Source organism: Phyllopteryx taeniolatus, chromosome 17 (assembly GCF_024500385.1).
Source record: "Phyllopteryx taeniolatus isolate TA_2022b chromosome 17, UOR_Ptae_1.2, whole genome shotgun sequence".
In the NCBI taxonomy this organism is placed as follows: Eukaryota; Metazoa; Chordata; class Actinopteri; order Syngnathiformes; family Syngnathidae; genus Phyllopteryx; species Phyllopteryx taeniolatus.
In genome coordinates this window covers 18459698-18475188 of record NC_084518.1, presented here as the reverse complement: position 1 = coordinate 18475188, position 15491 = coordinate 18459698, and the positions used below count along the sequence as shown (strand labels likewise).

The following is a 15491-nucleotide window of genomic DNA, read 5'->3' as shown; positions in this document are numbered from 1 at the left end:
GAGAGAGAGAGAGAGTATACCGGTAAATATTTTCATAATATTACGATCTGAACATTTTTGTCGAGCTATATTATAATCTCATAAATATACAACGTTTTTCTCTAAAATATGCAATTTTGTGAGAAAAAAAAAGAACAAAAAAGCCTTGCAGTGTGGAATGCATGAACAGACCACAAGGGGGCAGCATATTTGCAGAGAATTGGGTCAACTGCATCCAGGAAGTGGAAGGCTTTGAAATCTAAACCCCCCTTCCCAGAGTGCAATTATCACAATATAAATATTATTTCTTAATTGATAAATAAATGGGTGATCAAATTCACTTCAAATTGTATATATATATAATATATATATATATTATATATATGGTGTAGGCCAAAAAAGCTTTGCACTTAGGATAGCTCCTGACAATTGCGGCTCTTTTGGGAGAATTGCCACACAAAATGGCTGACTTCCTGTCAAATTTTGCGCATGGGTCCTTGCAACTTTTTCGTGCGTCTTGTTATGACGTGCCCACCCCATTTCGTGTAAACGTTCTAGGGGGCGCTGCAGATCCATCCATCCATTTTCTGTACCGCTTTATCCTTACTAGCAGATATAAAACTTTTTTTAAAAAACATCTTTTAAATCTTAAATCTTTTCACATATTTTGCCTTTAATCTCGGGAAATAAACAACTCTTTATCTCATATATATACAATATGATTCTTTTAATATTATAATTTCTTTCCTTGAAAATATACGACTTTATTCCTCCCAAAAATAAAATTTTAATATAAAAAATATTCAGCTTTTTTCTTTGAAAATATACACAATTTTTCTCAAAAATGTACTACTTGAGTTTCAGATGAAATCTTTTTAAATTATTTAAATACATAAATTTCAAGTTTTTATGTAGAAAATATGGAACATTATTCTCATGCCTTTAATCTAAAAAAAATTTGCAATTTTATTTTCATAATGCAACTTTAATTAAAACAAATATACACAAATTATCTTGACTACCATTTTTTTCATCTTGATAACATAAAATATAGGTATAAGTAAAATTACATGTTTTTCCCCCCAAAAATATACAGCCATATTTTTGTAATATATATCCACATTTTCACTTTGAAAAAATACACCACTTTATTCTCATATTAGAACTTTAATCTTGAAAATATAAAATGTGTATAATTTTTTTCATCTTGATAATATAAAATATAGGTATAAGTAAAATGACATATTTTTCCTCAAAAATATACAGCCTTATTTTTGTAATGTATATCCACATTTTCACTTTGAAAATACACACCTTTTCCCCCCCAAAGGATACCTTTAATTTCGTGTCAGTAGGTGAAACTGGGGTTCCGGAATGCTTTTTTTTCCCTTACTTTCCAGGTGGCGTGACTGAGTAAGTTTCGGGCAGTGGGCTGTGTTGGGCAGCCCTAAAATACATACATTTTCAGCAGGATGGATACACACGCTTGCAAAAAAAATTGCAAAAAACCAAAACAAAACAAAACTATGAATGAAGCAGAAAGGTGATGTTCATTTTTCTAATAAACTCTGATTTTAGGCAAACAGGTCAACAATCCATTGTGGATCATAAGGTAAGTCCATGTAATGATTACATGAATGGCGGCTTGTTGACCTGCTGCTTTTGTGTAACACCTCTATGTCTGTTATAAACTGTTTCCTCTTTTCTTTTTTTGACACGATGACCTCCATGAAACACCACATAGCCTAGTTCAGGTGTCATCTTTAAAAGACAAAAATGCATTAAGTGTTATCATGACAGAATAAAACATCAAAGTGACTATGAATGGAATAAATAGGAGTGAGTTGACAATGGGGATTTTTAATTTAGAGGACAAATACCATTTCTCACTCGAACGAGCCAATTAGAAAAACAGGACACTGCATGCGGAAAGTATTTAGAGAGCTTCACTTTTTCCATATTTTGATGAAAAAAAATGGAATTGAGTTCATTGTGGAATAAGTTTAACAAAATATAGAAAAATGAAGGGGGCTGTAAATACTTCCCTGATGCACTGAACTGTTGTGATTTCTTTCACATTTTTCATAAATGAGCAAAATAAGAAAAAAAAAACTGTTTCATGTTGTCATTACAAGGTGTGTAGAATTTCGAGAAAAAAAATGAATAAATCCATTTTGGAAAAAGGCTGTAACAAAAATTTGGGGGAAAATATAAGGGGCTGTGAATACTTTCCTGAAGCACACTATGTAAAAGTTGTTGTTGTTTTTTTAAATACATTTGCAAAACACATTTATATATATTTTCATCTTGTCATTACGGGGTGTTCAGGCTAGAATTTTGAGAAGAAAAAATAATTTTAGGCTCATATTTCAATAAAACAACCTTACCAACCAATCCCCTATTTGGGATGTTATATTGGATTTGGGGCGGCACGGTGGGATAGCTGGGATAGGCTCGAGCATGCCCGCGACCCTAGTGAGGAGAAGCGGCTCAGAAAATATTAAATATAATAATATAGATATTGGCTTTGTGGTGCATCAGTAAACATGAGAAATATGAATTAAAATCATCCGCGCAATCCTGACTTAGAGAGGTTTTTCTGCCGAGAGGCCTGAAATCAGATCATTCGACTTTCTTGAGTTTATCTACATCACTAGCGAAGATCTCCGTCAATCTCTCCGCTCCTGAGCCAGCGCTGTCAACATAAACACTTGTGCTCTCAGAAGTGGGTCTTCTACACGGAGGCAACCAATCAGAGGAAAGGGGGTAGTCTTAGCCAAATAAGGACAAAGTGGATCCAAAACTGGGTCAAACAGAAGTAGCTGTCAGAGGGGTGTTTTCTGGATACTCATATGACAAAACCGAGGTGTTTTTTTGGAAATGAAATTGACACTTTTATACTAAGTCCACGTTAGAGAGTCACTCTATGGGGGTCTAAATAGCCAAAATATGGAACCTTTAATCAAATTTAGAATAAGGCAATAACACATCAAAATGCGGAAAACGTGAAGGCGCTGCGAATACAGTATATGTGCATCCGGAAAGTATTCACAGCACTTTTAGAATTTTCAGGGGGAAAAAAATGTATTTAACCCATTTAAAAATACAAGGCCGTAACATGTAAAAATGTGGAAAAAGGTCATTAAATAAATGGAGCGATGTGCGTTGTTGTCAGGGCTTTCCCCCATCCGCAGCCTCACTGGTCTTCGTCGTCGCTGTCCTCTCCGTCGCTGTCCTCCAGCAGGCGGGACTGGCGGGCCAGCCGCTCCGCCACTGCTGTTACCATGGCGGCGCCTTTGCCGCTGCCGTCTTCCGAGAGCAGGTAGGTGACGTCGCACTCGGGGGCCAGCCGGCGCACCGTGGCCTGGAGCTCGGCGCTGAAGCTGCGGGGGGAAAATACAACATTTGCAAAATGACTTTGCATTTGTTTAGTGTTTGCATATCAACAGACTATTTATGCATACATTTTTTTCCACAATGTAATACAGTTCACATGTGTCTTAATGACAAAAGATCACTAATTACAGCACACTTTCAGTTTTGATGGGGCAGTGCTTTGTCATAAAAAACAGCCCCCATTCACAGACACATTTTTGGAAACAGGCAGCTCATACGATTTAATTGGTTGGTACAATTTTCCAGGCGAAACCTGTGTCTTACTTTGGGTGTTTCCTGTACACCGAGCCGTCCACCCCCACCGTGGTTTTCAGGTGGTCCAGGCCGCGACTGACCCGGATGCGGGTGGCAATGGTGGCCAGGGCGGCGGCGCAGAGGTGAGCGGAGCGCGATGACACCGTCTCGCAGACCATACGCACCACGCGCACGTCCACCGGGTCAAACGTCAGACCCATGTCGCTCAGCATTTTCCTGCCGTTCTCCAGACCGACGGCCTCCCTTGAAGGGAGGAAATACAACGTAGACTTTCAAAGTCAAATCGTTGTCCAAACAATTCACTGAACTACATGCTGCTATATCTATAATACGTAATTATAGTCAGAAGCCATCCACTTGTGCCTCGCTTTGCTAATTTCTACATCATGTCAGTGTGTTTTAGTCAATTGAAAATGTTGTTTTCCCCCTTCAGGGTTTCGAGAATAACCTTGTAAATTGGGGGGGAGAGGGGGGTAAACAGGAACACACAAATAAATTATAGCTTTTTAATTATTTTGGGGAAACAAGCATTTGGATTTTTTGGAAATAAGCTTTTCAATTTAAAAAAAATGCTTTTAATTACTTCAGGAAAAAAAAAATATTTTGAAAAAATACACGTAACAAATGTTTTTAATTAGTTTGGAAGATAAGCTTTCAAGATGAAAAAAATACAAATAGAGATACTTGAAAATAAGCTTTTCTTTAGAAATATACTTTTTAATCATTTTGAAAAATCAGCTTTTAAATTGAAAGAAAAGATAAAAATAAACAAGTTTTCAATTAGTTTGGAAAATCATTCTTTAATTATTTTTTAATTTTTTTATTATAAAATAAGCTTTTAAAAATACACAAATAAAAATTATTTTAATTTGTTTAGAAATAAGCTTTTAAACCAAAAAAATAAAGACTTGTATTACCTTTAAATAATCTTTTATTAGAAAACATTGGCATTGCAGTTTGAAAAATAAGCTTTTGAATTGAAAAAATAAATTGCAAAAAATGGAGTATAACTTTGTTCCAAGTTTGTATAGCTGTTTAGATTTTTCTTTCAAAAGGAAGCTTTTCGATCAAATTAACATCACGGGTGCTTTTTAATTTGAAAATAAGCCTTGAAGAAGAAAACTAAATGTTTTAAATTAAAATATGAAAAAGCATTTCATTTAATATGAACCCTAACTTTTTTATTTTGAAAATAAGATTATAAATTGAAAACAACTGAAAAATACCTTTTAAATTACTTTGATGAATAAACTTAATTTGAAAAAAAAGTTTAATTTTGAAATGACACTTTTATTCAATTTCAAATTATATTTATTTTCCCTAACAATTTTGAAAATGATGTACAGGAATGTATATGAAAGCGACTTTTGATTAAATTATACACGTTTAAATGTTTTTAAATAATCCATCCATTTTCTGTACCATTTATCCATTTAAATAAAACACACCAAATAAAATGGTATTAGTAACTTTGGAAAGTAAGCTTGAAAGAAAAGTTTTGAAAGTTATTTTGAGATTACAGTGTCTCATTTTGTGTACCGCTCTAAAATGACCACCAGAAGGAAGCAAAGTTCGACAGAGTGCCAGACGGGATGCCTTAAAACTCTGTATGGTCATCCGTATTGAAATAAAAATATTATCCTATTATTGATCAAGTGATGTGAGACGAATTGAGGATGAGTGTCTAATTACAAATGATTCATTTAGAGTTGCGATGTGAATTGTGATTATTTGGGAAACTAGCACTCACTCTTCAATATCAGAGATGTACTTGGTCTCAAATCCGCCCGGCGACAGCAGCGCCTCCGACGCCTGCCCGTTGAACAGCAGCCCGTCCTTTGTCATCCTCACCAGCAGGAAGCGCACGATCTCGCCCAGATACATGCCACTGATCATCTTCTCAAAGCTGCGCAAGAAGAGATCAAGTCTTTAAGCCGAACTTGCTAAAAAAAAAAATCGTTTATGGTTGGTGTCTTCGGACAAAAGTTAAATACATTTATTATTATTTATTTATACAAATACGATATATGTAAACACGAAGGAAACCTAAACATGGGCTATTGTCATCTTTTGTGGCTCTGTAGTGACATCCTGTGTTGAAAAAAAAATGACATTGTAGACGTTTAAAGTTCCCACGAATGCGATGTCACGGTTCCCTTCACTATTCACTCGAGCGAGGAGGAAACACCTTTACCCGTTTTGCAGAATGCGGAAGTAGCGGCTATTTTCAGAAATACGGCGCAGGATTGTCAGACGACGTACGTGTGAATGCCGGGGTTGACGGACGTCTTGTCCACCTGGACGTCGAACTCTGTCTGGATGTCGCTGAGCGAGCCGTTGTCGCCGAAGCCGCCCCACTCGGTGTTGATGCACATGCGTCCGTGGTCGCTCTCCACGCGCTTCACGTTCTTCATCTCCTCCATGTAGCACGCGTTGGTACCCGTGCCTGCAGCATGGAGACAGACGGGCAGCCGGTCACCTAAGACAGAGTTGCCTTGTTGCACGTGGCGAGTCGTATGTTCACCGATGATCATGCCGATCTCGCAGCTTTGGTCCTTGTAGCCGCAGCTCATCATGGTGCCCACAGTGTCATTGACCATGGCGATGGAGCCGATGTCGTAATCCTGGACGATAAAGGTCGAGTGGCGACTCGTGGGTAGTTTCAATATGTAGCGGTCTACGACGAATGCAACTCACCCCTCGTCTGTGAATGGCTTCTCGCAGGAGCTTCACCACATCTTCTCCCTCCACTCCGGAGCACTGGAAGCCTTTAGTCCAGCGGATTAAGATGCTCTGCGGCGGACACAAACAGAGACAGAGAGAGAGAGAGAGAGAGAGAGAGAGAGACAGAGACAGAGACAGAGACAGAGAGAGAGCGAGAGCGAGAGCGAGAGAGAGAGAGAGAGAGAGAGAGAGACAGAGACAGAGACAGAGACAGAGACAGAGAGAGAGAGAGAGAGAGAGAGAGCAAGTGTGTCATTTAAAAAATACATTTAAAATAAATAAGGCTTAATAAATAAATAAATTTTACAATAAACTATTTTTAAGAAGTTTATTGTAAGTAATTGTTGTTCCCCAAAATAAATGTATTAATTAAAAAGCAATTTTACTCAATATTTGATCTAAAAGCTTCTTTTCAAGAGTAACATATATAGTTTTTTTTCTTATTAAAAGTAGATCTTTCAAAAAATGTTCGACCAAATTAAAAAGCTGTTTTAATTTTTTTATTTTTCATAACTTATTTAAAAAAATACTATACACGTATTTTTTCTTTTATTCTTTTTCCAATTTAAAAGTGTATTTTAAAAAGTACTGTAAAAGCAATTTTTTCATTGTGCTTTTTTAAAAGCTTAACAAAAAATGGTTATTGTTTTTCCAATCAAAAGCTTATTGTTTATTTTAAAATTATTTTTAAATAATCTTATTTTCAAGTCACTGTCTTTTCCAATTTAATCAATTTAAAAATAAGTTTTCCTAAAAAATATATTTTAAAAGCTTATTTTAAAATAACTTTTTTCCTAATTTACTTAACTGAAATATATATTTGTAAGTAATTATAACGCTTATATTTTGTATTCTTATATCATTTATTTTCTGTATTTATAATTAAAACACTTTTTTCAGTCTCAAAATAATTAAAAATAATTTTGCTTTTCTTTAACATTAAAAAGCTGTGTTCATTTATTTTTCCATTTTTCATTTAACGCATTCACTGCCATTGACGGCTTTAGAAGTCAAATATCCATGTTAACTGGGAACGCTGGCATTTAAGAACTCATTTGAAAAAATTATTCAAAGGTGTATTTTCATTTGTTCTTTCAATTTTATAGCGTATTTAAAAAAAGCAATGAAAAGCAATTCTTAAGCTTAATAAAATAGTAATTATTATATTTTTATAATATATTTTATAGTTTGAAATATTTTTTTCAATGTAAAAGCTCACTTTCAAAAGTAAAACATTTTCAATGTTTATTTTCTTAATTTCAAAGCTGAATAAATACAATTTTTAAAATAGCTATTGTTTCTTATTTAAAAGCCTATTTACAAATAATTAACCATCTGTTTTAATTGCGTGTGCGTGTGTGTGTGAGACCTTGTCAATTTCCTTCTGATGGCATGGAAAGGAGAAGGTGAAGCCCAGAGGGAGAATTTTCCCCTGCAGATTCTGCGACTTGAGAAACTCCCCCAGACAGGCGGCGATGTGGTTGAACAACTGAAATTAGCCAGAGCCAACGGCACTTTTAAAGTACAATCGAAAACATACACTCTGTGCAGACAACGTTGCGTACACCTGTTAGATCTGAATTTAGATACATGATGGGATAAAATATTAGAATTGATTTCAATTTAAGCGGCACGGTGGCCGACTGGTTAGAGTGTCAGCCTCACAGTTCTGAGGACCCGGGTTCAATCCCCGGCCCCGCCTGTGTGGAGTTTGCATGTTCTCCCCGTGCCTGCGTGGGTTTTCTCCGGGCACTCCGGTTTCCTCCCACATCCCAAAAACATGCATTAATTGGAGACTCTAAATTGCCCGTAGGCATGACTGTGAGTGCGAATGGTTGTTTGTTTCTATGTGCCCTGCGATTGGCTGGCAACCAGTTCAGGGTGTACCCTGCCTCCTGCCCGATGACAGCTGGGATAGGCTCCAGCACGCCCGCGACCCTAGTGAGGAGAAGCGGCTCAGAAAATGGATGGATGGATTTCAATTTAAAAGCATAAATAGGTAAGAAAGCTCTTGGTATGATGCAGTACAGTTGTATAGTCTCCAAACGCATTATTATAATAAGGCTTCTCGTGATTATCATTATTATCAATCTTGCACCTTTTCTCCGGATCCCTTCATCATCTCTTGCGGGATGGCGCAGATCTGTCTGTCCATCTTCACCATCCTCTGCTCTTCCTCCAACACTCGCACGTGGAGCACCCGGATGTTTGTCCCGCCGAGGTCCAGAGCCAGGAAGTCGCCTTTTTCTGCGGGGTGCACCAAATTGTTTGTCGAGGAATAAAATAAAACAATAAAATATCTGTAGTATTAATTCCCCGCTTGTTTTTTTTTCTGGCTAAATAGCACCGCTGAACAAGCGTTAAATAAAAATTGAACGTCATCTTATGCTGCCACTGGAGTGTATATTTATTATTTATATAGACTGGAGATCGCTTCGATGCGTGATGATGCGATTTGTTTGGGAACCGCGGTCGTCGAGTTACCCGTCCCGTCCGGCGTGGCCGTGACGAAGGTGGGCAGCATCTGGACGGCGGCCCTGTGGTGCGAGTGTTTCCCAAGGCCTCGCCTCAGATCGCGCTCCAGTCGAGTGGAAACTTGCTGAAGGACCTCCAGGGACAGCGTGAACGGCTTCAGGTAGGTATGAACCTGCATTGGGAGGAAAAGGAGAAACCTTAAAAAAAAAAAATTTAAATTAAAAAAGAAGGCAATCTATCCATAGTTGTTGGCAATGAATCAACCAATACTCAGACCAATAGAAAAGTCCAAGAAACTAAGTAAATATCTGTCTACAGCATCTATCAATTGACATTACGTTGTCATGATGTTAACAAATGAACTATTATTATTACAGTACCACTATTAAATGGACAAAGCTGAATAAAGTAGTGTGTGTGCGCACACACACACACACGCCCGTATATGTATGCGCAGTTAGTACATACTAAATGTGCTGGTGCGCTACAAATGTTGGCATGAAGAGGAGGCGTCATTTCGGCAGGAAAACGCGGACGCTTACGATCATCTGGAGACGACAACAATTCCCGTTTTCCTGTTTCCCTTTAGAGCTGTTCAAAATGCCCACCATTATACTGCGATCAACCATGGGCACAGCAAACACTGAAGCACAGTGGATTTCAAAATTGTCTTCAAATGGTAGGTTTCGGAGTACAAAAAAAATGAGACCAAGATAAATCATTCCAAAACGTTTTACAACCATTTATGTGACCTGTAACCTTTATGACACAATTGAAATTTTTTTTTAAAGGTTTTAGAGAGGGGAAGTAAAACTAAACAAGATACTGTGGTTCTGCAAGTGCATTCCAACTCATGTTAAATGGCAGTGAGCCGTTAAAGCTCTTCTGATTAATCCCAGCTGTTCTAGTAGGCTTTTCCTGACATTTCTTTTTCTCTCGAGCAGAAAATGAAAGATTTTTCGCTAACGTTGACTGACTAAGCACCCTGTCCATCTGGGGAAAAAAAGACATGATCCTAATGCCACCAGCCTGCTGGACTTTTTTTTTTTTTTTTTTTTACCTTTAATAAATAAATACCATTTTAAAAAAACTAATTTTTTTTAATTGTCTTCATAGGGTCTTTATGTCAATTTTTGAGGAATTATTTTTAAATTTAATCCATTTTGGAAAAAAGCTGTAACACAAAAGAGTGGAAGCCTTGTGAATACTTTACAGACGCACTGCAGGTGTGGAAACAACTACTCATTTGCCTTTTGCAATAAAAGCTCTGATACAAACACACAAGCCTGCAAAAAGTCTAGAAGGGGGGCGTGTGTACATCGCAATACAGGGCCAATTTCATCACGTCCTGCGACTGTTGGCGAACTTCCTTGGCAGCAGCTTGCCACTGTTTTTAAGTGTCAAATGATCACGTCCTCTCCGTTGTCTTTTTTACTATGCTACTAGTAGGCTTTGTGTAACCGTGACGCTAAATTGGGCCAGTTTGTCATCATTTTCCAGTAATTTTCCAACAGGCATGTCGGCTCACGCCTCATTTCGATATTTGGATATGGTTCTAATCCAGCCTCCCGCTCTCTGCAAGACTTGTCGCTACATGACTTCATTCCTCCATCATGACTCCGAAGCTGTTAAACAAAAAAACTAAGCAAATAGTAGCAGCCACGAACAGCCCAGTAGACTTTGTGGAGGTTACACTTGGTGATATGCTTTAAAAACTACAACTAAATGACATTATCAGTCTTAAAATAGACATATTATGCATTTGTTAAATACATTTAAAACAGTTCCTAGCGGCCTTAACAGCATGGCTGTGAAATTCGCAAAATACTAATGAGTTTCGTTACCATGTCTACCCGGGGCAGAACACTGGCGCTACATTGACAGCAGGTGAGGCGTAAAGGCAACAAAAGCATTTTCACTCGTGGAGGCAGCACTGCAGTGTGTCTGTGTGTGTGGCGTAACCTTTGTTACCATGGCAACTAGCGGCGGAACTGAAAAGCACGCCAGAGCCACCGTAAAGTCAGTAAAAGCACGGGTTGTATTTTCACTCAGGCAGGCAGCACTTCATCACCAAGCCGCCGGATTACACTTTAGTTAGTGCAGTGGATCTGCATGTGGCGCATGCAGCGGACACAAACACCATCAGTGAAAGTACACACGGTCATTAAACGTACCATCTGGGGGTCCGTTACACAGTTCTATGACTGAGACAATATATACGGCATTTCGCAAAATGCCTTTTGTCCCGTAAAGGCCACCGTACTTCCTGGTTGAGATGTACTGAAAGGCACGAGGCAGTGCTAACATGCACCTTACTGAGCGTGTCCAGAGGGATGCCGTCAACGTGGATGCTGCAGATGTCGCCGTCCATTTTTTTTCTTGTCCTTGCGTCCGTTATTCACCTGTACGGAGATTGAAGTAGTAAACATAAACAAAATATTATTAAACTAAATTAATACAGTGAATCATCCTATGTTGTGTCAAAACATGCCAGGCAGCACTGGGCACTGAGGCAGAAAAGGTCCCCAACTAAACTCCAGCAGTAGTCGTTGATCCCACAGAGCAGAGAGAATATATGGTTTTGAATATTGCTGTGTTCAGTATTTGTATGTGTTCCTGCTCCAAGTCTGCTAAAGTGGCAGTTCTTTGTAATTACCGTAACATCAGAGCCATTTTACGTTAGCCTATCTATGGTGCTTTGCATCATATGTTAGCATTAAGCTATCAGACTTTTGTTAAGACAAAATTAGATGTTTGCTTTACTTTTTGGTGTTCAAATATACCATTCTCTCTTGTTTTATGTGTCAATTTTACAGTAAACCTTAACGGGGAGTAACAACCAGCTTGAAGCAAGCACGCTTTGCCGCTTACTTGGAGAACTGCGCGAGCGAGTCCTCATTTCCTCAAAGTCATGTTATACAAATTCCCTCCCTTGTCTTGTCAGCAAGAGCGTGAGAACAGGCACTGAGAAATACGTAAAAAAGTCAATGTTTGTAAATTTAAATGTTTAAAGCATGTGGGAGGGGTAAAACTAAAACAAAATGTTTGTTATATGGTCTCTCTATATCGCAGATTTTCACCTATCGTGGGTGGTAGTGGAACATACACCCTTAGATGAACTGATAACGATGAATTAAACACAACAAACAAAGAAAATACAATGTTAACAGACTGCGAACAATGAATGAGGTCAGATTAAGTCTGAGGATAATTGTTTTTCAGGTGTGGTTTACATCAAATACTCATATTGCAACATAAGCCTCACACATGACAGCGCCTTGCCCATACCTGGCTCAAGAACACGCTCACTGCGCCGGAATTCCCAGAAGTATTTTCTATATCACACAATCTGTTAAGAAACACAAGGAACATTTCTGTTAGTGCGAGACTTTTAAGGAGTAGTCGAGACAAGGCAGATAGAATGGCAAACTGGAGGAATTCAAGCAAGCCAACACCGTCAGTCAATCAGGTAAAACGAGTTTCAAAGCCTTAAAAGAGATACTCCATGGATGGAAAATTACAATGTAAGCGACAGTATATGTATATAATGTGTGAACAATGAATAAGCTCCACTTACTATAGGAAGAAAACCCTTTGTTTTTGCGGCGCTGTCATAAATGGTAAATAAGTTGTGTTCAGGTGCAATTTGTCCCAAAACCACAGACTGTAAGTCACAAAAAAAAAAAAAAAAAAGGAAGAATGTAAAAGACGCTACTCACCTACTGTGTCCTCTCACAAACTGAGTGAGCTCAGACATCAACTTCCAGGCAGAGGAAGCCAGTGACATTTCACTTGGAGGGGAAAAAAATAAATAAATATAAAAACAATACAAGCAGGCACATGAAGGGGGCAGCATTAACTGGGTGTAACTGGGCATTGTGACATTAAAAAAAACACAAGTGTGACTCAATGTGTCACGCACACACTTGGTCAGGAAACATAAAAGCTCCAACCTGATGAAATAACAAAAAATGTTCATTAAAAAGGGTGCTTTAAGTTACATGAAAAATGGAAATACTTGTTACTTAAAGTTTGGTTGTTTTTGTACTGACAGAAAACTCCAGCCTATTTGTTATAAAGGCCCAATAAACCGACCAAAAAAATGTCTTGTAAATTTGACACAACACAGAGAAAAGGTGTTGTTAACCAGTGTGCCAAATTCGAATGAATAATACAAATTTAAAAAAATCTACATGTATGTAAAGCTTCCAAAGTATGAAAAATAGAGCCCGCCCTTCAGCCGCAGTACTGTGTGGGCGTGTCCGATGAGTGTTCCCCTTCAGCTGTCAAAGTACCTACGTGTCTTGTCACTGCCTACTAAACAGTAAACTTTCTATGAAGCGCCGCTGTTATGTGGACACACACGACACAAATCCTGACGCCGAGTGGCGAGCTCGCTGCCTCGTTTGCTTGCTAGCCAGTTGGCTCGGGAGTTAGCGCACGTAATAAACCGTTCTCTTTCCCTGAAGTGTCTCCATTGTGAGGATGGACACACACCTTCCAAAAAGTCCAACTTTCATCTCGTCAGTCCAAAGAATATTCTCCCAAAAGTCTTAGGAATCATTCAGAATGTTTTTTTCTCCCCCCCCCCAGTGCTGGGAAAGTTCACCGCTGTTCCACGTTTTCACCATTTGTGGATAATGGCTCTCACCATGGTTTGCTGGAGTCCTAAAATGGTTCTCACCGTGGTTCGTTTGAGTCTTAACACTTTAGAAATGGCTTTGTAACTCTTTGGATCGTGACATTTTGCTGTTATGGCCGACTTCATGTCAGACAAGTTTTATTAAAGTGATTTATTGATTGAACAAGGTCTAGAGGTAATCAGGCTTGGGTGTGGTCAGTGAAAACAAACTCAGCTTTCCAAAAAATCTGATTAGCCATAGTTAATTCCTAATTTAACAAGGGAAGCAATTATTTTTTCACACAGGGAAAGTTTCCCCCCCCCCCCCACCCTTTAATAAATTAAAAATGTAAAAACAGCATTTTATGTTTACTTGATTTATCTTTGCCTGATAATTTACAATTATTATTAGACAATTTATTTGTTTGACGATCTTATACGTTAACGTGGGGAAACTATACAATAAATAATTTGAGGAGGCAAATACTTCTTCCTGGCACTGTATATTCAAGTCTAAGTCCAAAAGCATATTTGGCAAAATGCTAAAATCTGAAGAAAACCACAATTTCTGAAAAAACAAATATCCAAAAGACATCATCAAGATATAAATGCCTTCGATTGCAACCATGAACCTTAAAAATAAACTCTCCTGGAAAAGGACCAAAAAAATAATAATGGAGTATGCCCATAGTAGCTCTTAGCAGCTCATTTATAATTGAATATAACCAATTCAATACAAAAAAAAAGAATAAAAAAAAAACAACATTTGACTAATGTTTACAAAAATCAATAATTTATTGAGGTAAGTGAATAAAAAATATAATTTTTAATAATTGACCAATATAAGGAGGATAATATAAATGCTCAGTGGACCAGATTAAATAGTGTGGGGTAGTGTGCGCCATACGTTGCCCACTCCTTCTTTAAACGTTATTCAAACCACAGGTAAATTGTTCAAATCTCAAATCAAATGTTGATGTCGGGGGGAAACAAATAAATGTACTGAGTTCCGCTGTTGTATTTAAGTCAATTCAAAGGCACATTAAATTAAAAAAGGAAATGTTCCAGTACAGTACGGCTGAGAGTCCAAAAGCCATGAACATGAACATACAGAACAAGGACTCCTCAGCACTTATTAACATTCAAGTGTGTTGCATAAATTATTCGCAGTAGACATCAGTCCAAAGGCGTGGTGACGTCGGCCACTCCGTCTTCGTTAAGGTTCGCTGGGCTTTTTTTTTTTTCTTCCCCTCCTTCTTCACCTTCGTTTGTGGCTCGGTTTCTTTAGCCTTTGCTGCCGCTTGAAGTCGACGAGACAGTCGGTGGCCTCCGAGATGGGAATGAAAGACTTAATTGGCGAGTTGCTGATTCCCAACATGGAACCGCCCGCCACCTCTTCCTCATTGTCATCCCGCAGATCGATGATATCGCTGAACGTGAACAAGTCGACATTGATGCAATTTTTTATTTTTTTTGTCATGCCAAAGAGAAAAAGGTTGACCAAGTTTAAATGTGTATGTAAAATGGTAATAAATAATAAAATGTATTCTTGTTTTAAATCTATTATTTATAATCAATAACTTAATTTAAAAAGAAACTGTCAAATGTATTATAAAACTCTTTATTTTACAATTCAACAATTTTATTAAAATGAGTTAACTAATTAATAACATTTATATTACTCATAATTAATTTATTGTAATTAACCAATTCATTAAAAAATCCTTTATAATAATTTTACCATAAAACATTAACTTTGATCAAGAACAATTTAATGAATAACCTGAATAAGGAAAATGAAATACATTGTCAAGTTGTTTATCAATATTTGAAATTGTAATAACTGATCAATTATTTAATAAAATAAAAATAAAGATCTTGAATGCATTGTAATTTTTTTTATTTTACTATTAATTTAATTAGTTACAATTATTCAATTGTTTAAAACTTAATACATGGTAAATGTACTGTAAAATTGTCAACTTTTAAAACTGTACTTATAATAATCTGTTAATATAACATCTTTAATATTATTACAGAA

At 37.4% G+C, this 15491-nt stretch overlaps 1 protein-coding gene across 5 annotated transcripts; it reads right to left on the bottom strand.

Moving 5' to 3' along the window:
- Positions 1-1126: 1126 nt before the first annotated feature.
- Positions 1127-12642, bottom strand: LOC133467726 (hexokinase-2-like). Of its 5 annotated transcripts, XM_061752919.1 has the most exons (14): positions 12549-12601; positions 12407-12437; positions 12118-12178; positions 11701-11793; positions 11141-11231; positions 8839-9001; positions 8453-8601; positions 7724-7843; positions 6328-6423; positions 6155-6254; positions 5893-6076; positions 5381-5536; positions 3640-3873; positions 1127-3362 (listed from the first exon to the last, which is right to left on the bottom strand). In XM_061752919.1, exons 5-14 carry the CDS (start codon positions 11198-11200, stop codon positions 3176-3178), a joined length of 1449 nt encoding a protein of 482 aa, XP_061608903.1. In that variant the 5' UTR covers positions 11201-11231; positions 11701-11793; positions 12118-12178; positions 12407-12437; positions 12549-12601; the 3' UTR covers positions 1127-3175. The 5 variants fall into 5 exon arrangements, with proteins under 5 accessions (XP_061608903.1, XP_061608901.1, XP_061608902.1 ...); XM_061752917.1 differs by lacking the exon at positions 11701-11793 and having other exon boundaries at positions 12549-12611; XM_061752918.1 differs by lacking the exons at positions 11701-11793; positions 12407-12437 and having other exon boundaries at positions 12549-12642.
- Positions 12643-15491: the final 2849 nt, after the last annotated feature.